At 39.0% G+C, this 22176-nt stretch overlaps 1 protein-coding gene across 2 annotated transcripts in view; it reads right to left on the reverse strand.

Annotated features, from left to right (window-relative positions):
* Positions 1-21895, reverse strand: part of LOC136843913 (sodium-coupled neutral amino acid transporter 7-like) — a 29822-nt gene extending 7927 nt beyond the window's left edge. Inside the window, exons 1-7 of one of the 2 annotated variants that reach the window (XR_010854725.1) lie at positions 20778-21372; positions 17192-17313; positions 15861-15941; positions 14923-15040; positions 13180-13312; positions 4277-4388; positions 1541-1645 (exon numbers count right to left, since the gene is read on the reverse strand). Coding sequence is in view for 1 of the 2 variants with exons in the window: in XM_067112823.1 (XP_066968924.1) it covers positions 1541-1645; positions 4277-4388; positions 13180-13312; positions 14923-15040; positions 15861-15941; positions 17192-17313; positions 20778-21099 (993 nt within the window). In the remaining variant the exon portion in view is untranslated. Of the gene's footprint in view, positions 1-1540; positions 1646-4276; positions 4389-13179; positions 13313-14922; positions 15041-15860; positions 15942-17191; positions 17314-20777 lie in introns of both variants that reach the window. The other variant, XM_067112823.1, reaches the window with a different exon arrangement.
* Positions 21896-22176: the final 281 nt, after the last annotated feature.

A 22176-nucleotide genomic window follows, 5' to 3' on the forward strand; every position in this document is an offset into this window, starting at 1 on the left:
AGCAGGCAAAATCTGTGTGGCTTATAGAGTTTGCCTGGCTAATTGTATCTTTTTTTTTTCAGGTAACTCTCCTTCTCAATGTTCCTTATTTTAAAATTATGGAGTCAGGTTTGGTAAGTATGATTTTATACTGTTAATTTCTGAATGTTTTGAAAAATATGAGAATGATCTCTTCTGGCATTTACCAAATTGTCTAAAAGACATCTTTTGCATTAGACATTCCCTTGTAACTATTCTAAAACTGGATAAAAACATGAAATCTTGGCCTTTTTCTATTTCGAATAAAATGTTGAAGTGCATAAGAGGCCGAGTTGGATAAGCCTGTGAAAACTTGTATTTCTTCTTCCAGAGTTCTTTTACTTTTCAGACTGTGGTTTTGACCCTGGACTCTTTTATTTTTGTTGGGTATCTGTACACACAGCCATTGCCTGTCCATTATTTTTCAAGTTTTATCTTTTATAGTTTCAAAACTCATTCAGAACGCACTCCACCTTCCAGATGAACTATAACAGAGAGGAACAATACAGCTATTTTTCTTAAATAGATTTCCTTCAAGAACCACTTGACCCTCGATGTCTACAGAACCATCATTCTGTTTAGATCATATTTAAAAGTGGATGCAAAATCTAGTATGAGTTGCTTCACTTGATCACATCAGCCACTTGAACTGAAGTTGAATGACAGGGCATGTCATTCAACTTCACCCTATTCCTAACTCAGTGTATCATCCAGATATCAGGGTTATTCCAGCTGGTCATCAAATGGTACAGTTCAGTGAAAGTTTGAAATGAAGGTAGGGCTAAAGACACTGGGCAGCAACTGGAGAATTACTTGAATATAAAAATTACAAAAACAAAAAAGGAAGACAGGCAGGGATGACAAAAGTTCTTCCATGGTGTGCCACATGAGGAACACTGGAACCTCAGCCCCCATAGGGTTTCAGTTCTTAAATTCCTGTGTAATACAAGGCACATTACGAAATGAAAATTCCCTATACAAGATGTGGCAATTACTTTTGAACTTGATTTATGGAGTCCCTAAATATGGTCAGTGAAACATATAACAATTCACTGGTGCATACAACCATAAAAAAATTGGACAAAAACTGATGATTTATCTAACTTTTACATAATAAAAATTGAAGGTCTCAATAACCTGTAAAAAGTTATTTGTAATATACAATACTGTACATTATTGGAAGTCACAACAAAATTTACCAAGCTCTAAACAAATATACGGTAATTATGAGTCAATATAGTATTAAAACCAATGAATACAGAAAAACTGCCTAAAAGGTGCAGGTACTTAAATGTTAGCATCTTATCATCAGAGTAAAAAACCTTTAACATTCACAAGGTGTAGGTACTCTAAGTAATGGCATCTTATCAACTAACCAATAAAAGATTACAAATGTCTTAAACATTATGTATATTTCAAATAATATTCAAAGTCATAAAATCAATCAAAGTCTGTCCATCAGGTAAGGATGCTTAAGTAAATTAAGCTAAGGATGAAATATGGTCTGTAATTATTAACTTACCTTTGCAAAAGTTGGCCCATCTTGTTTTTTCAAACATGAGTATATTGGAACACTGCTTACATGACACTGGTAGCCAAAGCATATGGTAGGTAACACATTAACAACCTATAATGAATATAGAAGTTTAGTATCAAAAACTAATCGCTATATCATCATGGCTGTACAAGTTACCAAAATTATAGTTAACAAAATATATATAACTAAGATAAGTACTTGAATTACAGTACTTTAATCTTGCTAAACAAACAATGTGCACAGCCAAACTTCGTATTCATGGCTTAAGTATTTCTGAGCTCCCTTGCAGAAGTATGACAAAAACATATTTAGCCATGAGCCAAGAGAGCTTAAAGGGAAAAACATGAATATGTTGATATTTGATGCTTAAAAAGTATTGACAATCCTTTTTGAAGTCTTAATAAAAGTGCCTTTACTTATCAGATTAGATTCATAAAAACTGAATAAAGGGATAGACTCAGTTACAGGGATTCTATTTACAGAGATCCAAAAGGAATCTGACATGTATAATTACAGAAATTCTTCAAAACCTGACATGTAAAATTACAGAAATTCTTCAAAAGATAAGAACATCTTGCACTTCCTTGGCTTAAAGTTTGACAAATCAATGGAATTATACCTTCATACTATGATGAAAATTATGAATTTTAAACATTCATTTTATGGATATAGGATATGGTGAAAGAAACCTGGAATTGATGTTAGCATCAGAGGGCTCATCCTTTTGACGCATAAAGGAGTTGTGAAAGACGGAAACCCTGATGCCTGTATGTCCAGTACCCAAGGAGGTAAGAAGTTGAATAATATATATTTCAAATTTATACATCAGGGATAAACAGGGAATGACAAATACTTTTCCTTGGGGAAAATCTGTGAAGTCTACATCAATGGGAATTTCATAATGGAAATGAAATAAATCACTGAAGTCTACATCAATGGGAATTTCATAATGGAAATGAAATAAATAATGTGAAAACTAAGGAACCTACAAAGCTGACAACCTTACCTACAGTGGGACTTACTGTCCTATTCTTCAACAGATCCAAAGATTACAAGTCTATCCCCCCCTTGTGTCACATCCATGAGAACAAGGTTGTAATAAACTGCTCGATAGGTTTCATCTTGTGGACAAAGAACAAAATTTTGCCATGAATTTAAACTGTGCTTCAAAACCACTTCATGAGCCAGAATGGAGGAAAAGTTGTAAGGCATCAAGAGACACAAGAAATTTATGAATTCCCTCAACCATGGTGATACAGAAGAACTGTTCTGGCAGAGCAAGGAAAAGGCACTCCCCTTTCTTAGCCTGGAAAAATAACAAACTAGCAAACTGTGTAGTGGTTAGTCCCAACATTTGTAAAAACTGTGTCCTTGCTGGCTGCAAGAGTAGTGTTTGTCCTTAATTCTGAGAGATGTGCCGCTAACTCATCAAACTCAGAGCTGCAGAGATAAAATAACAGTGAATACTATCAGGAAACTATCAGGTCTACTGTGTTCTCACATGAGAAAAAAAAGAGATCTATGAACTCCTCAGAATGAGGGTGATAATTCCCTACAAAAAGCTGGCTACTAATAAAATAATACCAACCATTGCAGTAAAAGCAAAATAAGTTTAAATTAGCTATACAGTAGATGTAGAGGGGAGGTCTGCATTGTTTGCAAATATCTTTGGGTAAACATAAAATATTGTCTATGATACTACTGGACAGGGTCAATGTGTGAAATTCAACTTTCAGGATTTCTGTGGAAACTGTTGGAATGTATGAGAGGCACAGGAGCTGTTCCCACTTGGTGAGCCTTCTGGTAACATCCATTAGGAACATCCAAGAGTGGCAAACCACTCATGATGTGATCAAATGGAGCTGCCATGGCAAATGACCGGCTCTTGGATATTGGGACTTCATCTCAAACTGGCTTAATCAGGCCAAATAATAGTAGGCATGGACTTTCCAGCTATCCCAGGAAAAATATATGGCAGATTTTTTTCCAAGCTACATGGATAGGAAGAGAGAAAAAATGTTGAGAACTTATCACTGATCAGAGAAGAAATAAGCAACGAAATACTGACTCAAATACACAACAAAGGACTCAGCATGCAAGGAAGGAGCAACTGATCCAAGGTCAGAACTAGTCTTCCACCTGAGGCCGATTGTGACAATGGTATTCACATTTGGAATGAACCTTGAGACTGTAGACACCTTACTGCCTTTCTAAAGGGAAAGTAATAGTAAGCTCTCAGCCAGCCATACAAGGCATACTGCAAGTGTTAACCCCCTACATAGAATTGAAAGTTTTCACAAACATGGGACCAAAAAGTGGAATATGGAAACCACTCGAAGGCATAATACAAAAGATAATAGAGGTGTGATGTGACAATGCGGAAGGGATATATATTCTACATGATGGTAAAATAATGACACAGAGACCAAAGATTAGTCACATAAGAGTAATGAAATCTATAATGGAATATAAAATTTAGGCCAAGGGCCAAGCACTGGGACCTATGATATCATTCAGCACTGAAATCTTGAATAAAGGAAAGGAAAAAAAGGATGGTTTTGAGAATCTGGCATGACTTGCTTTGAGATGTAATCACTTTTGAAGTGTTCAATTCTTCATTTAAAAGTTCCTATTGTAAAACAAAAGCTTGTATTTTAGTTCAAATGTCTTTGAGTTTGTAAATTTTTGTTTTGATCTGCACATGGACATCATGATACTAACCTCTGACCAATGAGAATCATATATTATCACAGGACCCTTTGGGTAGTTCCCCATATAAAACTCTTCTACAATGATAGCCATCAGATAAAATATGGACAAAACACCAACATAACTGAAAATAAACATACAAAATACATGAAATGCTTCCATTACATCAATAGGGAACAAAATTCCACTCTCTCAAAGTAAAAATAAAATGTTACAATAATGTGCATCGTCAATCAAAAATACTGTAATACACTGTTCGAGCACTGAAACTATCCAAAGTTTGGACATAGGTTCTGTAGTACATTATCACATATGCAAACTAATAAAAATTACATCACTAATAAAAGTAAGAGGCCTAACTAAAACAGTAGAAAAATTACATCACTAATAAAAGTAAGAGGCCTACCTAAAACAGTAGTCTGAGTCATAGAAAAAAATTATACAAACACTATTATTATAAAAAAATAATTCAGGTGCAAAAATATACTATGAAACTTCATAAAACTGCCAAAAAAAGTGATAAAATGCAACTGTGACTTGGAAAAGTTTAACAAGATCACAAACACTTTTCTAGGTAATAAGACCCATCCAAAAAACTCATGTTTAAATGAGCGGTGACAACTGGAGGAGGTACAATAAAAAAGACTGGATAATCAGGCAGAACAACAAAGGGAATACTGTAGATCAAAAGTAAGAAGCAAGAGGCCATGTAGCTGAGGGGTAAAGGATTAATAGTAAGCTGTATTAGCCCATTCCCCAATGGAGCTTTTCTTCAGCCCACAGCTGCAGTGCTTTTTCCCATTTACTTTCTGTCTATTAATTTCACTTCCTTTCTTTTCCTCTTCTAATTTTTTTGCTATTTCTGCCAGTATAGAACTCTGACTGAGTGGCAGCATTATATAATTTTATAACAAGACAAGCAAGCCTTTTTTATTACTCCATGAATAACTCTAATGCAGAGTCTTTATGCACAAAGGGAAATACTGTACAGTATATATTATTTAGAAAACTTACCCAGTAAATAGGCAAGTGACACTGTAGATTTTGTAATGAAAAGGAAATAAACAATCATGATCCAATTACAGACAGCATGGCATGATGCATACACATTCTCCAAGAAATACTTTTAATGAATAATAAAAGAAAGCCATGACTACTATATGCACATAAGGAAAATTTTTCATCTAAGTGCTTGGATTCCATGATAAATTATGCACGTTCAGTAACATAACGGTGCCTTCATGATCAAATCATTCACAATAAAACCACCTCAGTCTTTGAAAATGATCAAAAAGGGTCATACAAAAGTCTAGTACAGTACCTGTATTTCCCTTACCTGAAACAAATAATTTTGCCAAATAAAGTACTCATCATTGAGAGATAACAAAGATATATAGAGAAATTAAACAGGAACAGTATTTGTTCAGGAATAGTATTTGTTAAGTACAAAATAAGCCCGTATGACATCAGATTGTAATGATCACATCAGCCCTCTAATACTGTAGAATGATGACCTGGATTTTTTTCAGAACTAAAATGATATTTTTATGATAAAATAAAGTTTTGTACATACTTACCCGGCAGATATATACTTAGCTATAGTCTCCGACGTTCCCGACAGAATTTCAAAACTCGCGGCACACGCACAGGTAGGTCAGGTGATCAACCATACCCGCCGCTGGGTGGCGGAATAGGAACCATTCCCGTTTTCTAATCAGATTTTCTCTTCCACCTGTCTCCTGAGGGGAGGCTGGGCGGGCCATCAATCGTATATATCTGCCGGGTAAGTATGTACAAAACTTTATTTTATTATAAAAATATCATTTTTGTACATGCAACTTACCCGTCAGATATATACTTAGCTGAATGGCACCCTTGGAGGAGGGCAAGAGACAGAAAATAACTAAAAACGGGAAACAACATATGTTGTAGGATAAACAAAAACCATGGTTCTTACCTGATTGGGCAGAAGACTTCATGGATACTGTCTATGAGTCTGCTTGCCTCAGGAGCTTCAGCGAGGATGTGACCTGTGACTGACAGCCCTTCTGGATCGTGCCAATGGGGATGACCCACTAACATGGCCGAGCCTATAGCGGATCGTGTCAAAGGGGGCTGACCCACTTACATGACCGAGCCTACACCTGAATCGTATCAATGGGGCTATCCTCTTTACATGACAGAGCTAGGTGTCCATACAAATTACAAGGAACATGACAACCAATCCCGACCACCTGACCAATCCTAACCTTGTTAGTGATAAGAATTGAAAGGGAAGCATAATTCCATCACCCTCTTTCAACCAACCATAAAAACACACACCACCAAGCCTAAAAACAACTAAATTAACTAAACTAAATAGGATTGGATTCAGCTCCTGTCCCAGCACCGAATCCGAGATACGTGCGCTCCTAGAGAGAAGCACTTATCATACGTTACTCTAATATCTCGTAAGTAATGAGATGCGAACGTTGAATTACACCTCCAATAGGTTGCCTCTAAAATAGACTGGAGAGACAACGTCTTGTGAAAAGCCAAGGAAGTAGCAATGGCTCTCACTTCGTGTGCTTTCACTCTAAGGAGCTTAAAGTGCTCATCCTCACATGAGATATGCGCTTCCTTGATGACGTCCTTAATAAAAAAGGACAGCGCATTCTTTGAGATCGCCCGTGAAGGATTCCTGACAGAGCACCAAAGACTTTCAACCGATCCTCCCAGAGATTTCTTCTTTTCTAAGTAGAATTTAAGGCTCCTGACAGGGCATAGAGTCCTCTCCAACTCATGTCCCGTCACAGAAGAAAGATCTTTTAATTCAAAGGTTCTTGGCCACGGTTTAGAAGGATTCTCATTCTTCGCTAGAAAGAATGGTTTAAAGGAGCATATAGCCGAACCTCCCTTAAAACCAACTTTGCCGTCTAAGGCTTGTATTTCACTTATTCTCTTAGCTGAGGCAAGGGCAAAGAGGAAAAGTGACTTCCTGGTGAGATCCCTGAAGGAAGCTTGATGAGGAGGTTCGAATTTTTTAGACATTAAGAATTTCAAAACTATGTCTAGAATCCAACTGGGAGGTTTCGAAGTCATGAATTTTGACGTTTCAAAAGACCTTATAAGGTCATGAAGGTCTCTGTTTTCCGAGATATTCAGATCTCTGTGTCTGAAAACCGAAGATAACATACTCCTGTATCCCTTAATTGTGGATACAGCGAGGTTGCAATGTTCCCTCAGGAAGATAAAGAAATCAGCAATGTTTGTCACAGAGGTACTGGAAGAGGATATCTTATTGGTCCTGCACCATCTTCTAAAGACCTCCCACTTCGACTGGTAGACGCGAAGGGTTGAGGATCTCCTGGCTCTTGCAATAGCCTTTGCAGCTTTGTGCGAAAAACCCTTCGCTCTGACCAGACCTTCGATAGTCTGAAGGCAGTTAGACTGAGAGCGGGGAGATTCTTGTGGAATCTGTTGAAGTGGGGCTGTTTGAGAAGATTGTTCCTGTGTGGAAGCGATCTTGGAAAATCTACTATCCATTCCAGTACCTCTGTGAACCAGTCTTGAGCTGGCCAAAACGGAGCTACCAGTGTCAGTCTCGCGCCTTCCGATGATGCAAACTTTCTTACCACTTCTCCTAGGATCTTGAATGGGGGAAAGGCATATCCGTCTAATCCTGTCCAATCTAGGAGAAGACTGTCTATTGCAACTGCTCTCGGGTCCGATATCGGAGAGCAGTAGTTTTCAAGCCTTGCATTCCAGTGGGTTGCAAAAGGTCGATATTCGGCCTTCCCCACAGGTTCCACAGTCTTTCGCAGACTTCTGAATGGAGAGTCCACTCTGTGGGAAGGACCTGATCCTTCCTGCTGAGAAGGTCGGCCCTCACATTCCTCTCTCCCTGTACAAATCTGGTGAGGAGTCTGATCCTCCTCTCCTGAGCCCATAACAGCAACGTTTTTGCCGTTTCGTAAAGGGAGAAGGAGTGTGTTCCTCCCTGTTTCCTTATATAAGCCAGGGCAGTAGTGTTGTCTGAGTTCACTTGGACTACTTGTCCTGCGACAAGGAACTCGAACTTGATGAGAGCCAAATGAACTGCTGATAGCTCTTTCTTGTTGATGTGCCAGTTCACCTGGTCTCCTCCCAGGTGCCTGACACTTCTCTCGACCCTAGTGTTGCCCCCATCCCGACTCGAGGGCGTCTGAGAACAACACTAGGGTAGGGCTCGGTAACTGAAGAGACAGTCCTTGGCATAATTTTCGAGGGTCTAACCACCAGTTGAGATCCTCTTTTATCTTGTCCGAAATTTGGAACAAAGTTGCTAAGTCCTGAGACTTCTGGTCCCAACTCTCCTTTAGGAAAAACTGAAGAGGTCTCAGATGAAGTTTTCCTAAGGAGACGAACTGTTCCAGCGAGGAAATGGTCCCCAGCAGACTCATCCACTCCCTCGCTGAACAATGTTTTCTCCTTAGAAAAACTGTCACCTTTTCTATGCAGCGATCTATTCTCTCTTGGGATGGAAAGGCTAGAAAATCCCGAGAATCCATCAGAATCCCCAGGTAAACAATGCTCTGCTGCGGAACAACCTGGGATTTCTGTAGGTTTACTAATAGTCCAAGGGACTGTGTCATATTTAGGTGATCGACAAGTACTCCAGACAACTGTCCTTTGATTGAGCTCGAATCAGCCAATCGTCGAGATACATTGATATCCTCACTCCCTCTAAGTGAAGCCAGCGTGCCACATTCCTTAAGATGCCCGTGAACACTTGTGGGGCCGTCGAAAGACCGAAGCACAGGGACCTGAATTGAAAAACTTTTCCCCGAATCACGAACCTCAGGAACTTTCTTGACGAGGGATGAATGGGAATGTGGAAGTAAGCGTCCTGCAGGTCCAGGGAGACCATCCAATCCCCTGGACGAAGAGCTGCAAGAACCGAAGAGGTAGTCTCCATTTTGAATTTCGTCTTGATTATGAAGAAATTCAGGGCGCTTACATCCAGAACCGGTCTCCAACCCCCCGAGGATTTCGGAACCAGAAAAAGACGGTTGTAAAACCGGGGAATGGAGGTCTTGAACTGGTTCTATTGCTTCCTTTTCTAACATTTGTTCCACTGCTAGAAAAAGAGCCTGGTTCTTGATGGGATCCCTGTAGCTGGCGGATAACTCCTGGGAGTTGATGTTAAAGGAGGACTTTCCTGAAGGGGATAAGGTAGCCTCTTCTTAAAATGGAGAGGGACCAGTCGTCCGCCCCTCTCTGTGCCCAGACCTCGGCGAATTGTAGCAGTCTGGCACCCACTGTCGTCTGGAGTACTCGTTCTTCATTTGGTCCTTCTGATAGAGCGAGAGGAAGACCTTCCTCTTCTCTCTGGTCTTTTGCTCCTGAAGGAGGGTCTGGACGAAGGACCACCTCGAAAGGGCTCCTGAAAGGGAGCCTTCTCCTTCTTGGCGAAAGGGACGGCAGGTCTGACCCTCTTCGAAGACTGGGCCAAAAGGTCCTGTGTCGCCTTTTCAGATAACGAGCGAGAAATCTCCTTCACCAAGTTTTGAGGAAAAAGGTGAGGAGAAAAAGGAGCAAACAGAAGAGAGGATCTCTGAAGAGGAGACACAGACTTCGTGAGGAAAGAGCTGAATACTGACCTCTTCTTCAGAATAGCAGCTCCGAATAAGGCAGCGACTTCCAGAAGAACTGTCCCTCACTGCTTTGTCCAAGCAAGACAAAACACTCACGAAGTCATCCAAACACAGGAATTCGGGATCCCGAGTCCTGTTGGCCAAAGCTCCAAGAGACCAATCCATAAAGTTGAAGACTTCCACAACTCTAAAAAGACCCTTGAGGAGATGATCCATTTCACTCATTCCCCAAGTCGCCTTCGCTGAAGAAAGGGAAAGTCTCCTGGAGGAGTCAACCAGATTAGAGAAATCTGCGTCAGCAGATGTGGGGAGCCCCAACCCCATAGGCTCCTTGGTCTCATACCACATTCCTGATTTTCCCAAAAGTTTCAAAGGAGGGAAAGAGAAAACCGTCTTGCTTGCATCCTTCTTAGATTGCATCCACTCCCCGACTCCTTTAAAGGCCTTCCTCATCGAAATCGTAGGGCGCATCTTGACAAACGAAGAGGGTCTAGTTGACTTGGTGCTGTCCCACAAAGATCCCGGAGAAGGAGGGGCAGCATGACAAAGAGAATCTCCAAACTCCTGAATTAAAACCGAAGCCAACCGTTTGTAATCCGAAACTCCAGCGTCCTTAGGAGAATCCTCTTCTGAAACTTCCTCCAAAGCAGCAGGCGGAGAGGAAGGCTTAAGAGAAGAAGAGCGCCTATTGGGAGAAGCGAGCCTGGAAGGAGAAGCACTCCTGTCCAACGAAGAGCGCCTACCAGGAGAATGGCGCCTGACCCCGGACGGGCGCCTGTCAGGAGAGGGGGTCCTGTCCACTGATGAGAGCCTTCCAGGAGAGGAGGCCCTAAAACGAGGGCGCTTGGTAGGAGGAGAATGCGTCTGCCGGAAGGAGGGAGCTTGGAAGACGACGAGCGCCTGCCCAAAGGAGAAGTACAGTGAGGCGAAGTGCGCCTGGAAGGAGAGGCGCTTCTCTCCGATGACGAGCGCCTGGAAGAAGTGCGCCTGCTGGGAGACTGGCGCCTGTTCGGCGAAGAGCGTCTACGAGACGAAGAAAACTTGCTGGAAGAAGGAAGCTTGGCAGGAGAAGAGCGACGAGTTGAAGACGAGAGCTTCCTGGAACTCTTGACAGGAAGAAAGTCATCCTTCCTACGAGAAGAGGAGTCCTTAGAAAGAGATCCAACAAGCGCCGATAACTGCTCCTGGAGGCCGATCAAAATCTTCTTCGTCGAATCCTTCACCCCTGATGGAGAGGAGGAGGGGATCTACGAGCTCTCTTCCTGACAATAGGAGAATCCTCGGGAAGCGCTCAGGGCTCGAGTCCAAACGCTCTACTCTAGGAGCCTTCCAAGATCTCTTCAAAGGGCGCGACTCCTCAGCCGAACTCCAACCACGTCTCGGAGAAGACGCGTCAGACGACGAGAAACACTTTTTCAGGATGCCTTTTCTATGGCGATCCAAGGCAGCCTGGGACGCAACAACAGGATCTGCCGAAGGGACGCCTGATCGTTGGGGATGCTCTACATCCTCCCTGCGGCTTTCGACATTCCTCCTCCACTGGTCCTGGGAGTTTGGAAGAGGTCTGAGGCCTAGGAGCAATGCGGGCCGATCAGACGCCCCTCCACTACACTGGGGACACTGCACATATCACTGTCACTCTTACCTTCCTTCATCAGCGGCAGCCAGTTGCGATTTCACACGAAGAAGTTCCGCTTTCATCGCAGCCATTTCAGAGGACGAATCCACAGGTTCGATGAAGGGAGAAGGGGCTGAAACCAAAGGATTAGGAGAGTCTACTGGGTTAATTTCTAAATCATGCTCAGCAGAGCGAGACCTACTCGAGCTTCTGGAGGAAGCCTTCCTAACTCTATCCTTTTCAAGCTTCTTCAGATAAGAAGACAAAACCTTCCATTCCTGATCAGACAATTTCTCACACTCCTTGCACCTATTGTCCAAAGAACAATCATTCCCCTACACCTCATACATACAGTGTGAGGGTCTACCGAAGCTTTCGGCAACCTCACCTTACATTCTTGCCTAGCACACACACGGAACACAGGCGAAACATTAACGTCAGACATCTTAATGAACAATCCAAAAGCAAATCCAAAAAACAGTCCACAATAGCGTATGCCAAACCAAAGATCCAATACGTCACCAAAATCAGGCCAAATAGATCCTCAGCAAGCGAGAAAAACGAAAATCAAAGCAGGAGGAACCAACAACAGATGTTGCCGGAACCAGCGACAGAGAAAATCTGATTAGAAAACGGGAATGGTTCCTATTCCCGCCACCCAGCGGCGGGTATGGTTGATCACCTGACCTACCTGTGCGTGTGCCGCGAGTTTTGAAATTCTGTCGGGAACGTCGGAGACTATAGCTAAGTATATATCTGACGGGTAAGTTGCATGTACAAAAACATATAGTGCAACTGGTCCTTCAAATTTCAACTGCTGCCCAATACAACTGAATCACTACTGCTCAGCTTTTAAATAATCACCTTTCCATGTTAACACACTGCAAAGCTGAAGTTTGAATGTGAGGTTTGAGCAAGTTTCCAGGTATTCTTTTTATTTTAGGCTGGTTTCCTTTACAACACAGAATAAGCCAGCAAGTAATTTGATCGATGAAGATTGTAGTGTTAAGCTCTTGGCAAAAAGAAATAAAGTAACTTTAATTATGATATGGATGGTAGAATCTGTCAATAATTTGAGGCAGCAGGACTGGACACTGACTCCTCATCTTTATAAAGTGACTGGGTGTGGCAAGTCAGATGGGGAACTCGCCCTAGCAATGGACACCTCAACCAGTGTTAACCAGTGCTATTTTTGTTTTGCTGTTTCCAATCAGCACTACGTTAAGCAGGCTAACTGGGCACCAAGGCAAAAATTAATAAAAACTAGTTTATTGCAAAAATTACTTTTGAATTCAGAAATGATTTCACAATGAAATATTTTTACCAGCATTACATCAAGTGGTGTGTGTCATCAGTTGTAATATTTAAAACAGATGACAGGAAGTTATTATTGTTAATTTGGATATAACAGTCTACATGAGATTTATTACTCATACATTACTATATATATATATATATTAAAAATTATATATATATACTAAAAAATATAAAAGATGATTGTTTGTATCCCCACAGGAAAAATTACAGATTTATTCAACTTCAACACTGGGATGATCGTTTGTACCTACCATTTGCACTGTATTTATGAAAACCCTTACCCTGTCACCTAAAAATTTTAGTTTCCATTACTTAAAATTCTTCAGTGTCCAATAAATATGTCAATTCCTCCCAAAATTACTCACCTCATAAATCTAAGGCCATCAATTCGTTTGAAACAAGATGGAAAAATAAGTGGTAAAGAAGAGATTGTCATTGTGAACTTTCTGTGGAGATACCATCGATGGCAGAAATCCATTCCAATGTAAGAAGCAAATACTGAAAAAAATAAATAAATAATTAAGCAATCTACTGTTTTACAATACTGTACTGCAATTTCAATTACTAAAATAAAAGCAAATTAATTTGCTGAATAAACAATTAGGAGCATATAAATCATCATTTTATGCAAATGTATCCCTAAATTTCTAACTTTATGCTTCAATCTGTCGTCTGAAATTGGCAGCTTTTCAGAGTGGATTTCAACCTTTGGATCAAAAAGACATCTGATCTCTTTTAGCACTTCATCAAAAGGCCAAGGAAAGGAATGGCGAGTGAGCAAGGTTGTTGCATCACAACAATGCACCAGGGTTACTTGTTAATCCTTCTCTGTGACTTCTTGGTCAGGCAGATGACTCTCATTTCCCAACTGCCTTACTCTACTGATCTAGCCCCTGCAGGCTTTCCTTGCTCTGAGAGACAAAAGCCAGCTTGAAAAGAAACTGATTTCAGACATCAGGAAAGACAGAAGCATATTGGCTACAGGACCTGTGCACTCTCCCTACAAAAGAATTTCCGGATGTATTCTAAAACTAGAAAGTCTTTGGAAGCAGTGTATTCATTATGGAAAAAACTATTTTGAAGGAGAAAAGTCTGAACAAGCTTTAAGTAGGAAATAAATTTTTGTAAAAGGCTTGGTTTCTTTTTCGATAGGCTTCAGATTTGTGTACAACCAAAGTACCTATGAGTATGCCAAGATCGATTACACTTGAATATTTCCAAACCTTCAAACTTTTCCCTCACAGGTGGGATCTTGAAGGCTGTCAAGACTATGTGACAGCACATATCAAGTTTTAAATGTTGATGTTGATCTTGATTCAGATGGTCACTGAAATGATTTGAGGATTTAAGCACAGGTCTCTAAGGCATCACTAGATATAAAACAATACACTAAAATAAAGGCATGAAACCTTAGATGCAGGAACCTAACACAGAAGCCCAAGAAAAACAGAAGCAGAACACAGTGAGTATGCCCATGAGACAAGTAACTAAAGATACAGAACTTGGGACTCATGAGTGGGATAAAGCCACTCACACCAAAGTATGTGGAACAGGGGGAATCAATGTTCCAGCTCCAATTGTACTACAAATTTTAAAATGTGGAGAATCTATCCACATATGTGGACTCTACACAAGGAGTTTGCTACAGTGGCTGGGTCACAAAAGAAAAAGTAGTGATATGCCTTCCTTCAGCACAAAAAACTATACACTACACAGAGATAATAAACAGGGTTACTGGGGAAGGAGAGGCACTGGAAGGGTATGACTCCAGCAATGAAAAAGAACAAGGGCACGAACATGTGACACACACAAAAGCAAATCTCAACTAACACAAGACGAATGTCAGCAATGAACCGCACGCTAAGGCGGCCGAGAAAAAAATGGTCACAGGTGACACATAGGCCTACCTGATAGGCTTTTGTTTTCTATTGAAATCAGAGACAGCCACAGGACTTTGCGCTCAGTACTCCATTCTATGAAAGTGTATGTTTGTATTCCAGTTGGAACAAATACCATTTACATCTTAGGTAAAATAAGGTCTGCACTGGTAAACAAACAATCCAAGATAGTATCAGCAGAAAATACAAAAAAATAACACTTTAGCTTACCTCTGTCAAACTGATCGCCAATAATGATGATGAAAGTTATACAAGTGATGAAACAGTACAAGGAGATGAACATTGAAGCCACAACACTCCAACATGGGTTGCACATATGTAGAATCAACTGTCAGAAAATTAGGAAAATGTCACTTGTATCAAATCATGCCAGAGAATCAAAATATAAAATACTTTAAAATGTTAATCTCTCATACACTTTTTCTTTCCTCTTCTTCTTCTTGTTACCCAAAAATTATTTGAAAGCATCACATCATTCTCACGACATGACCTATTACAGGAATGCACATGCAGTAGCTGCATATCTCACATAAAGTATTACATATGATCCGTATGCAAAGGAAGAACAAAGCTGTAAATCCTACCACAGAATCCATATACACCTGATCTATTGAACTGTGGCTATGCAAATTTTATTTGAAAGAGTGAAAAAGTTATTCAACCAGCATCATCATCAAATACTAAAGAACAGGATTCACTTACAGCATTTTATGTTGCAAAGTATCTACTTTACAGGTTATTGTAAATTGCAATGGCACCACAGTACTGGTTAATTTTATTCACACATCAACAGTACACCACAGAAACAGAACATAATTAAAAGATCTTAACATACTACTAAATTTCAGCATTAAGTAAAAAGTTTGATATATTTAATTTGATAATTGGATATCATGCACTATAGCTTCACTCATCGTGATTTTGGATAGCTTCTTTTTATCTATGAAAAATTGGAATGAGCAAACTATAAACAGTTTGTCAACCTCCAATGAACAAATAGAACAGATATGAATTGAATGATAGCAAACAAGGATGTATAATTTACATAAAACTGAGCTGCTTGAAAAAAGATGTGAGTAACAAGTGAATGTGATGTAGAAAACTATTTTTTTTTAAATACAGTACTTGAACAATGATTTTAATTTTACCTCTTGATATGTTTTACAGTTCCTTTCACTTGCACAACGACCAATTATAAGAAGAGATCCTAAGGCACAAGCTGTAAATATCTGTAATGAAAAATATAAAGTGAAAAACTGTTAAAAAGTCCCAATATCACAGAACCTCTAATTTAGCATAACAGTTCTAAACAAACCATTTCAAACTAAATTACACAATGAATCGGTACTAAAACAAGCAAGTTTCCTGACAGGTGGAGCCAATCTTCTGACACAGTTTGATTCAAAGTCTTGGAATGCATGAACTTCACATCAATTAAATTTATAAGCCATTTTCGTAATGCCATACCTCCAAGTTTGCACAGCCAAATCTCAAGTTGCATTCCAGAACATAAAAGTGAAATGAAGCAGTCAGACAACAGGCAAGACCACCCTTCCCCTAAGTCGAGGTGATATTTATCATCACTCAACTCAGACATGAGTAGATCAGTATAATATAGTGTTCCTTATTACAGTACATCATTTGTTTCAGCTTTGTTCTTAGATATCTACAGTAATTTCCCTAATAGAAAATTGTAATAAAGTGATGTAAATGAAATGTTATTTATAGTAATGTATATTTACAACATACACTTAATATGCACTATAACAAAGCTCAACTCTGAGTATATTAACTTAACTGGCAATAGTCCTGTTGTCGGACCAATACGAACATTCTGGAAATTACTTCACTTCCCTCAACCACAAGATACCAAAGTACTTTTGCTGATTGTTATGTATAAAATGTTAATGAAGATGAGACAGGAGCAGGAATGTTTTCAGGCTCCAATTCCCTTTCTGAGTGAAGATGAAAAAACTTGAAATTGTCTATACCCCTCTAATCCAACAAAAGAGACTACTGTTGACATGAATGCAAGATTACTTTTCCACTTGAACAGCCTCCCGTCTTACATAATCTTTATTTGAAAGTAAAATATATACAGATGAATCCATTTACATACCTAAGAAGCTACGCCTAAATAGAGATACAAAGCTTCCCTTTGCAGTTTGTCAAGAAAAATCTTAGTCCTTTTCCTTTTTGAATGTCTACATTTTTTAAATGGAAAAATGCATAAGCATATCTGCATTGGATTAAAATCTCATCTGAACTGCTCAGTATCAGATAATAATACCAAGAAACAAAATAATAATAATACTAATAATACTGTAACAATAATATACCAAGTAATGCATATCTACGAAACTAATCACCATACAAAAGGTAAGATATGGTGATGTATCTTATCTTCAAATAACACCCCCATTGAAACTTATGTAACGCACAGTCCACAAACAACTAAACGTACTACAGTTGCACCTACCACATGAATGACATTTCCAAGAACTATTCCACCTGCTTTATGAAATGCTTCTGGAAAATTTAAAAGCCCTGCTCCCAATCCAGCATTTACTATGAGGAACATGGCCTTCACCCAACTAATACCTGAAAAGCATTAAATCTGATTAGAGCACACTGAGGGAGGTGAGGTTTCAAATGCAAGAGCAAAATGAAAAGACTTAAACATGAACATACAGTAACATTAAAAACAATTATGCGATAATGATACAAGAAAAAAATGACTCCTTATTCAATCTGTTCAATAAATATTTGTAACAATTAATGCAAAAAGAATGTAGTGTACTGTCTTCTCACAATAAGAGTAAACATTTTTAAAGTTTTACATTTTATATTTCACAAATGCAAATCTCTAAATATGTGAGCAATGTTTCTTAGTATAACACAACCTACCCAACTACGCAGCTGATACAACAGTCACATCAGCACTAAACTAAGGCCTAAAAATTTTATGAAAATGAAGCTATAGCTAAGTTACAGTGCCGTATTTTTTAGTGTAATACCTAGAGACAGCCCACTTCAGCAGCATTTGTCAAGTACATTTGGAAGTCTTAAGATCAAGATTAGGTTCTGAGTCTAGAAATAATTCTGATATGCAAGAATTGTTGATAATACTGAAGACATTTTTTTGTTTCAGCATTACCTTCTTGTACTGGAGGATGCTGGAGTTAGTGTACTGTACTGTACTGTAATTTTTACAATGTCTGCCTACAATCCAACCAACTTTAACTCCACTCTTTATAAGAAAATGAAAACCATACATACATAGTGGATTATGACAGATCAAGGTCGACAGAAAGGGTATCCACAGTCCGCAAATTACTTTTGAGAAATGGAAATGTCAACACTGCTGGGTGATTGGGGCCCTCTTTTTTACTACAGTAATCTTCATCCATAATTAGTTTCAACCTTCATTTTTACTTATCAATCAATATGATGTTTATTAATATTTATGCTTTCATTTAGTAAATACCTGTCAGTGATATGATTAAATTTTCTGTAGGTGTTATTTAATCATAAAATGCCTTAATGTTATGTATGTTGTCATTTTTTTACACCTTTTTTAAAAAATTCTATTCCCAAACATGAATATTCAAAATATCACATTACAAAACAAATATGATTGATACTTTGCTATATGCAAGGAATAAACTGTGAAGGATTACCTGAAATTAAATTAGTCAAAGATTAATAGGCTAGGCCCCCCAAACTCATAGCCTAAGGTAAGTTATGTATATAATGTCAAGGGAGTATGGTAACTATTATGGAAAGTTATAAATGTTTTAAAGGTGATGATACTAAAGTAATTGGCTGAGTTTTTGGGTGCATTCTTCAGTTCATCTCTGACCTCTTAACCTCCGCTTATGACCGATTCCAACAAGTTTTCTCCCCTTTAACTGACCACACATTTCATTTGCACTTAACTACTGGCACCAAAACCATCATCAGGCAAATGCACAAACCTTTTCTTTTATCCTTTTGGAATCAGAAATTGTTTGCTTGGCTCATACATATGCTTCTGCATGTGTTATGGAGTTAATACTTATGAAATTGGACCATTGCTAATTTAACACCTTACTAGTACAGGCAGAACAAAGATACTAAATGGTCAATCCAAAATTTTGTCCATACCAGATGACAGCTGAATTAACAGGTTGCTCACATCACACTGCAGTGAGTGATAGCCCAAACATGGATTGAATCAGCATGTAAAAATACTAAAATTCAAAAAAAGAAAGTGTGTGCAAATATGACATGGTCATGTGTTACTTTCTTTTTTTTTTAATTTTAGTATTTTTACATGCTTATTCAATCTATGAGTTATTCAATATATTGCAAAAGTAAACATGTTTAAGAGGAACACTTTTTACTTCAACCTATTTTCATATTTCAGTGTATAAGCTATGGCATTTCAGCAAATACTTATATTTTCAACTTCAAAAAAATGGCATACATTCATTTACTGTACACTGCAATTTCAGTGCATTTTATATTTCATTCAATACCTGATCAGATTTTTAGCCTGATCCAAAACATTTATGAATAGCAGGTGGCTAAATGTATTTTCAACTTGAGCACCCCTTTAAAATTCTAGATGAATGAACCTGTGGCTAGAGGTCATATTGTAAGTTCATTCTCCTTCAAATGAGTTTTACAAACTCAACTGACTTTTGTAGATCTTAGAATGATTTAAAAATATTTTCAGCTAATTCAAATAAACTCTGGTTGAACACACAAACATGAGCCCGTGCGTGAACGTAGACTAGCCTAATCAGATTTTTCCCTGGGTGCAGGAGCAGCTAAATTTTGGAAGTAAACAATTTCTGGACATGCACAATAGTGTGTCCTTTTGCTAAATGCAGAACATGCATGCACAATTCAAATACCTTTAGCCAATTAATTAAAAAATGGTTGATTTCCAGAGATAAAAGCTAAAATTAAGTTTAATCAAAATGCTAAAATATATCTGAAACCAAACTTGGTACTGTCCTAAACTAACCTAAGCATTGCTTAGCCAAAGGCTTTGCTCACAGACCTCTCCCACTAATCACAGGCCAGTATACAGGGTATGCAAAACCCATTGCCCAAGTATGGTCAATCTTCTATATGTAGATCAGTGTGGGTAAAGGTGCACAAGATATGTGTACTGTACTAAGTCTGTGGGTCACTTACTGAAAACACACCAAAATCAACTCTTTTGGTGTATTTACAGTCAACACCATATTAAGCTTATACTTCAACATGAATAAATCCTAGCCTAACCTTAACCCTCAGCAATGACCTAGCCTGAAGGGAGGGCAGTACAAGTTTGTTTCCGGTCCGAACTCCAATTCCACATGAGGGGTAGTACTAAACACAGCAAAACAGTGACTCACCTACACTGTTTCGCCATGTTTAGTACTAGCCCCTGAGGGGTCAAATGTATTTCGCCGAGTTTAGTACTAGCCCCTTGGGGATCAAATGTCTCTTCAAATGTCCCTAAGTGAATTTTGCTAATTTGAAACTTAGAAAAAACTCTCAATTATTTACATATATTTTACTTTTTATTGTGATAAATATTAGTTTGTAAGAATTATGTATATAAATATTTTTTTTTATTTTTTATGAAGATTCGAAAGATACAAAAAATCGAGTAGGGATGTTCGGACTGGAAACGAACATTATTCAGGAGAGCAGCTTTGCCACCCTTGAGCAACCCAACCCGTCAGATTTTGTTGTTTTCTCTGCTTACCATAAACAAAGTGCCATCATGCAAATCAGTAAGACACGTATGCGAGTAAATTATTCAGCACGAGTACCAATACTTTTCATACATCAGTAAGACATGCATGTGAGTAAACTATTCAGTTCGAATACCAATACTTTTCGTAAATCAGTAAGACATGTATGTGAGTAAACTATTCAGCACGACTACCAATTCTTTTCGTACATCAGTAAGACATGCGTGTGAGTAAACTATTAGGCACGACTGCCAATACTTTTCGCAGACTACCCTAGCCGACTACAAATATACAAGAGCTACTCTTGGCTGGCTAGCCTAGGATACTCACCGACATCATCATCATCCCCATAAGCGCTATCAAGCAGGCACGACTGCAGGATATCGCCCCCGCCATCATCAGGTAAGGACATCTGCTCATGATTCTGCCCCAGCAAACTGTTTGTGTCGTCGTCGTCGTCGTAATCAATCCCTTCGTGATCGACATGTGGCGTGACAAGCCCAACGACATAGCGGTCAGAAGAAGGTCGCTGTCTCGGTCCTGACCTGTTTCTCCGCGATCTCCTCGCAGCCTCTGTACTCACCACTGATATGGGAACGATAGTATCTGCGTTATCCACGAAGGGCAATGGCTCCACTCCTTCGGACGACATAGCGAGGGCGAAACTTGTCACACTAGGATAGGATTGGGTATGCCGAGTTCATTCATAGATCCTGCGTCTCGCGATTCAAAGCAGAGATATTCGGGTTACAGCTCTATTTCGGTCATTGTGGGTGCTTTTTGAAAGGTAACGATGTTATAGTGGCAGAATTTACCCGCTTAATGGGGCCAATTAGGCGTCCCGAAGTCAGTCACGGGAGCAGAAAGTTACTCCGTCGGAATCAGCTGATGTGTGCACCACAGACTCAGTAACCAGAGCAACATTGTTTACAATTGTTCCGCCTCCGATTACGTTCCCGAGTGACCAACATACAACTGTTTTCAAAAGTTTATTTTTACATCTAAACTTCATTTTAAAATACACAGTCCATGAATGACATTATTGAAGTTTAATTATAATTCAAAGAAAGCAATAAAATCGTTTTATATACTCCACAACATACAGTTACCAATTCCAATACGATTCCTTAGGTTTGTAGCCCTTCCAATCAGCTGATGCCTCAGTGAAATTAATGCTCGATGATCAGTTTCACTCGTCCTGATCCGCCCATTTGACAACTTTGAGTTTCATAACAACTGTTTCAATAAATATTACCAAGGAGTATGCCTAGAAGTGGGCCGTTTGCTTTTTACGTGTAAATCTGATCATCAGTAAGATTTTCGGATACATATGACGCATAAACAACAAACAAACAAAACACTTTATATTAAGAGACGTCCTGACACTAGAAATGAAATGCACAAAACACTTGACTTTATCTTAAGAGACGTCCTCTAACACTAGAAATGAAGTGCACATTAATTTTATCAAATAAAATAAAATTACCCTCTGTTAGCGTGCCTTGGCTTTACTTGTGCCAATAGGGTTTGATCTTGGTGACATATAATTTTCACTATGCCTGTAACCATTACTGAAGTAGTTTGAGTTCATACAGTTCGTTTTTTTCTAAAAGTTACATTTACTTTTTGTTTCTTCCTTTCCTTTCTAAGACCCCATTCCGCAGAGGACGTTCTGATACCGGTAAATGCGCTCGTCATTACACACATTTGAAACATTATCAAAGAGTTA

This window comes from Macrobrachium rosenbergii, chromosome 12 (genome assembly GCF_040412425.1).
Source record: "Macrobrachium rosenbergii isolate ZJJX-2024 chromosome 12, ASM4041242v1, whole genome shotgun sequence".
NCBI classification, from domain to species: Eukaryota; Metazoa; Arthropoda; class Malacostraca; order Decapoda; family Palaemonidae; genus Macrobrachium; species Macrobrachium rosenbergii.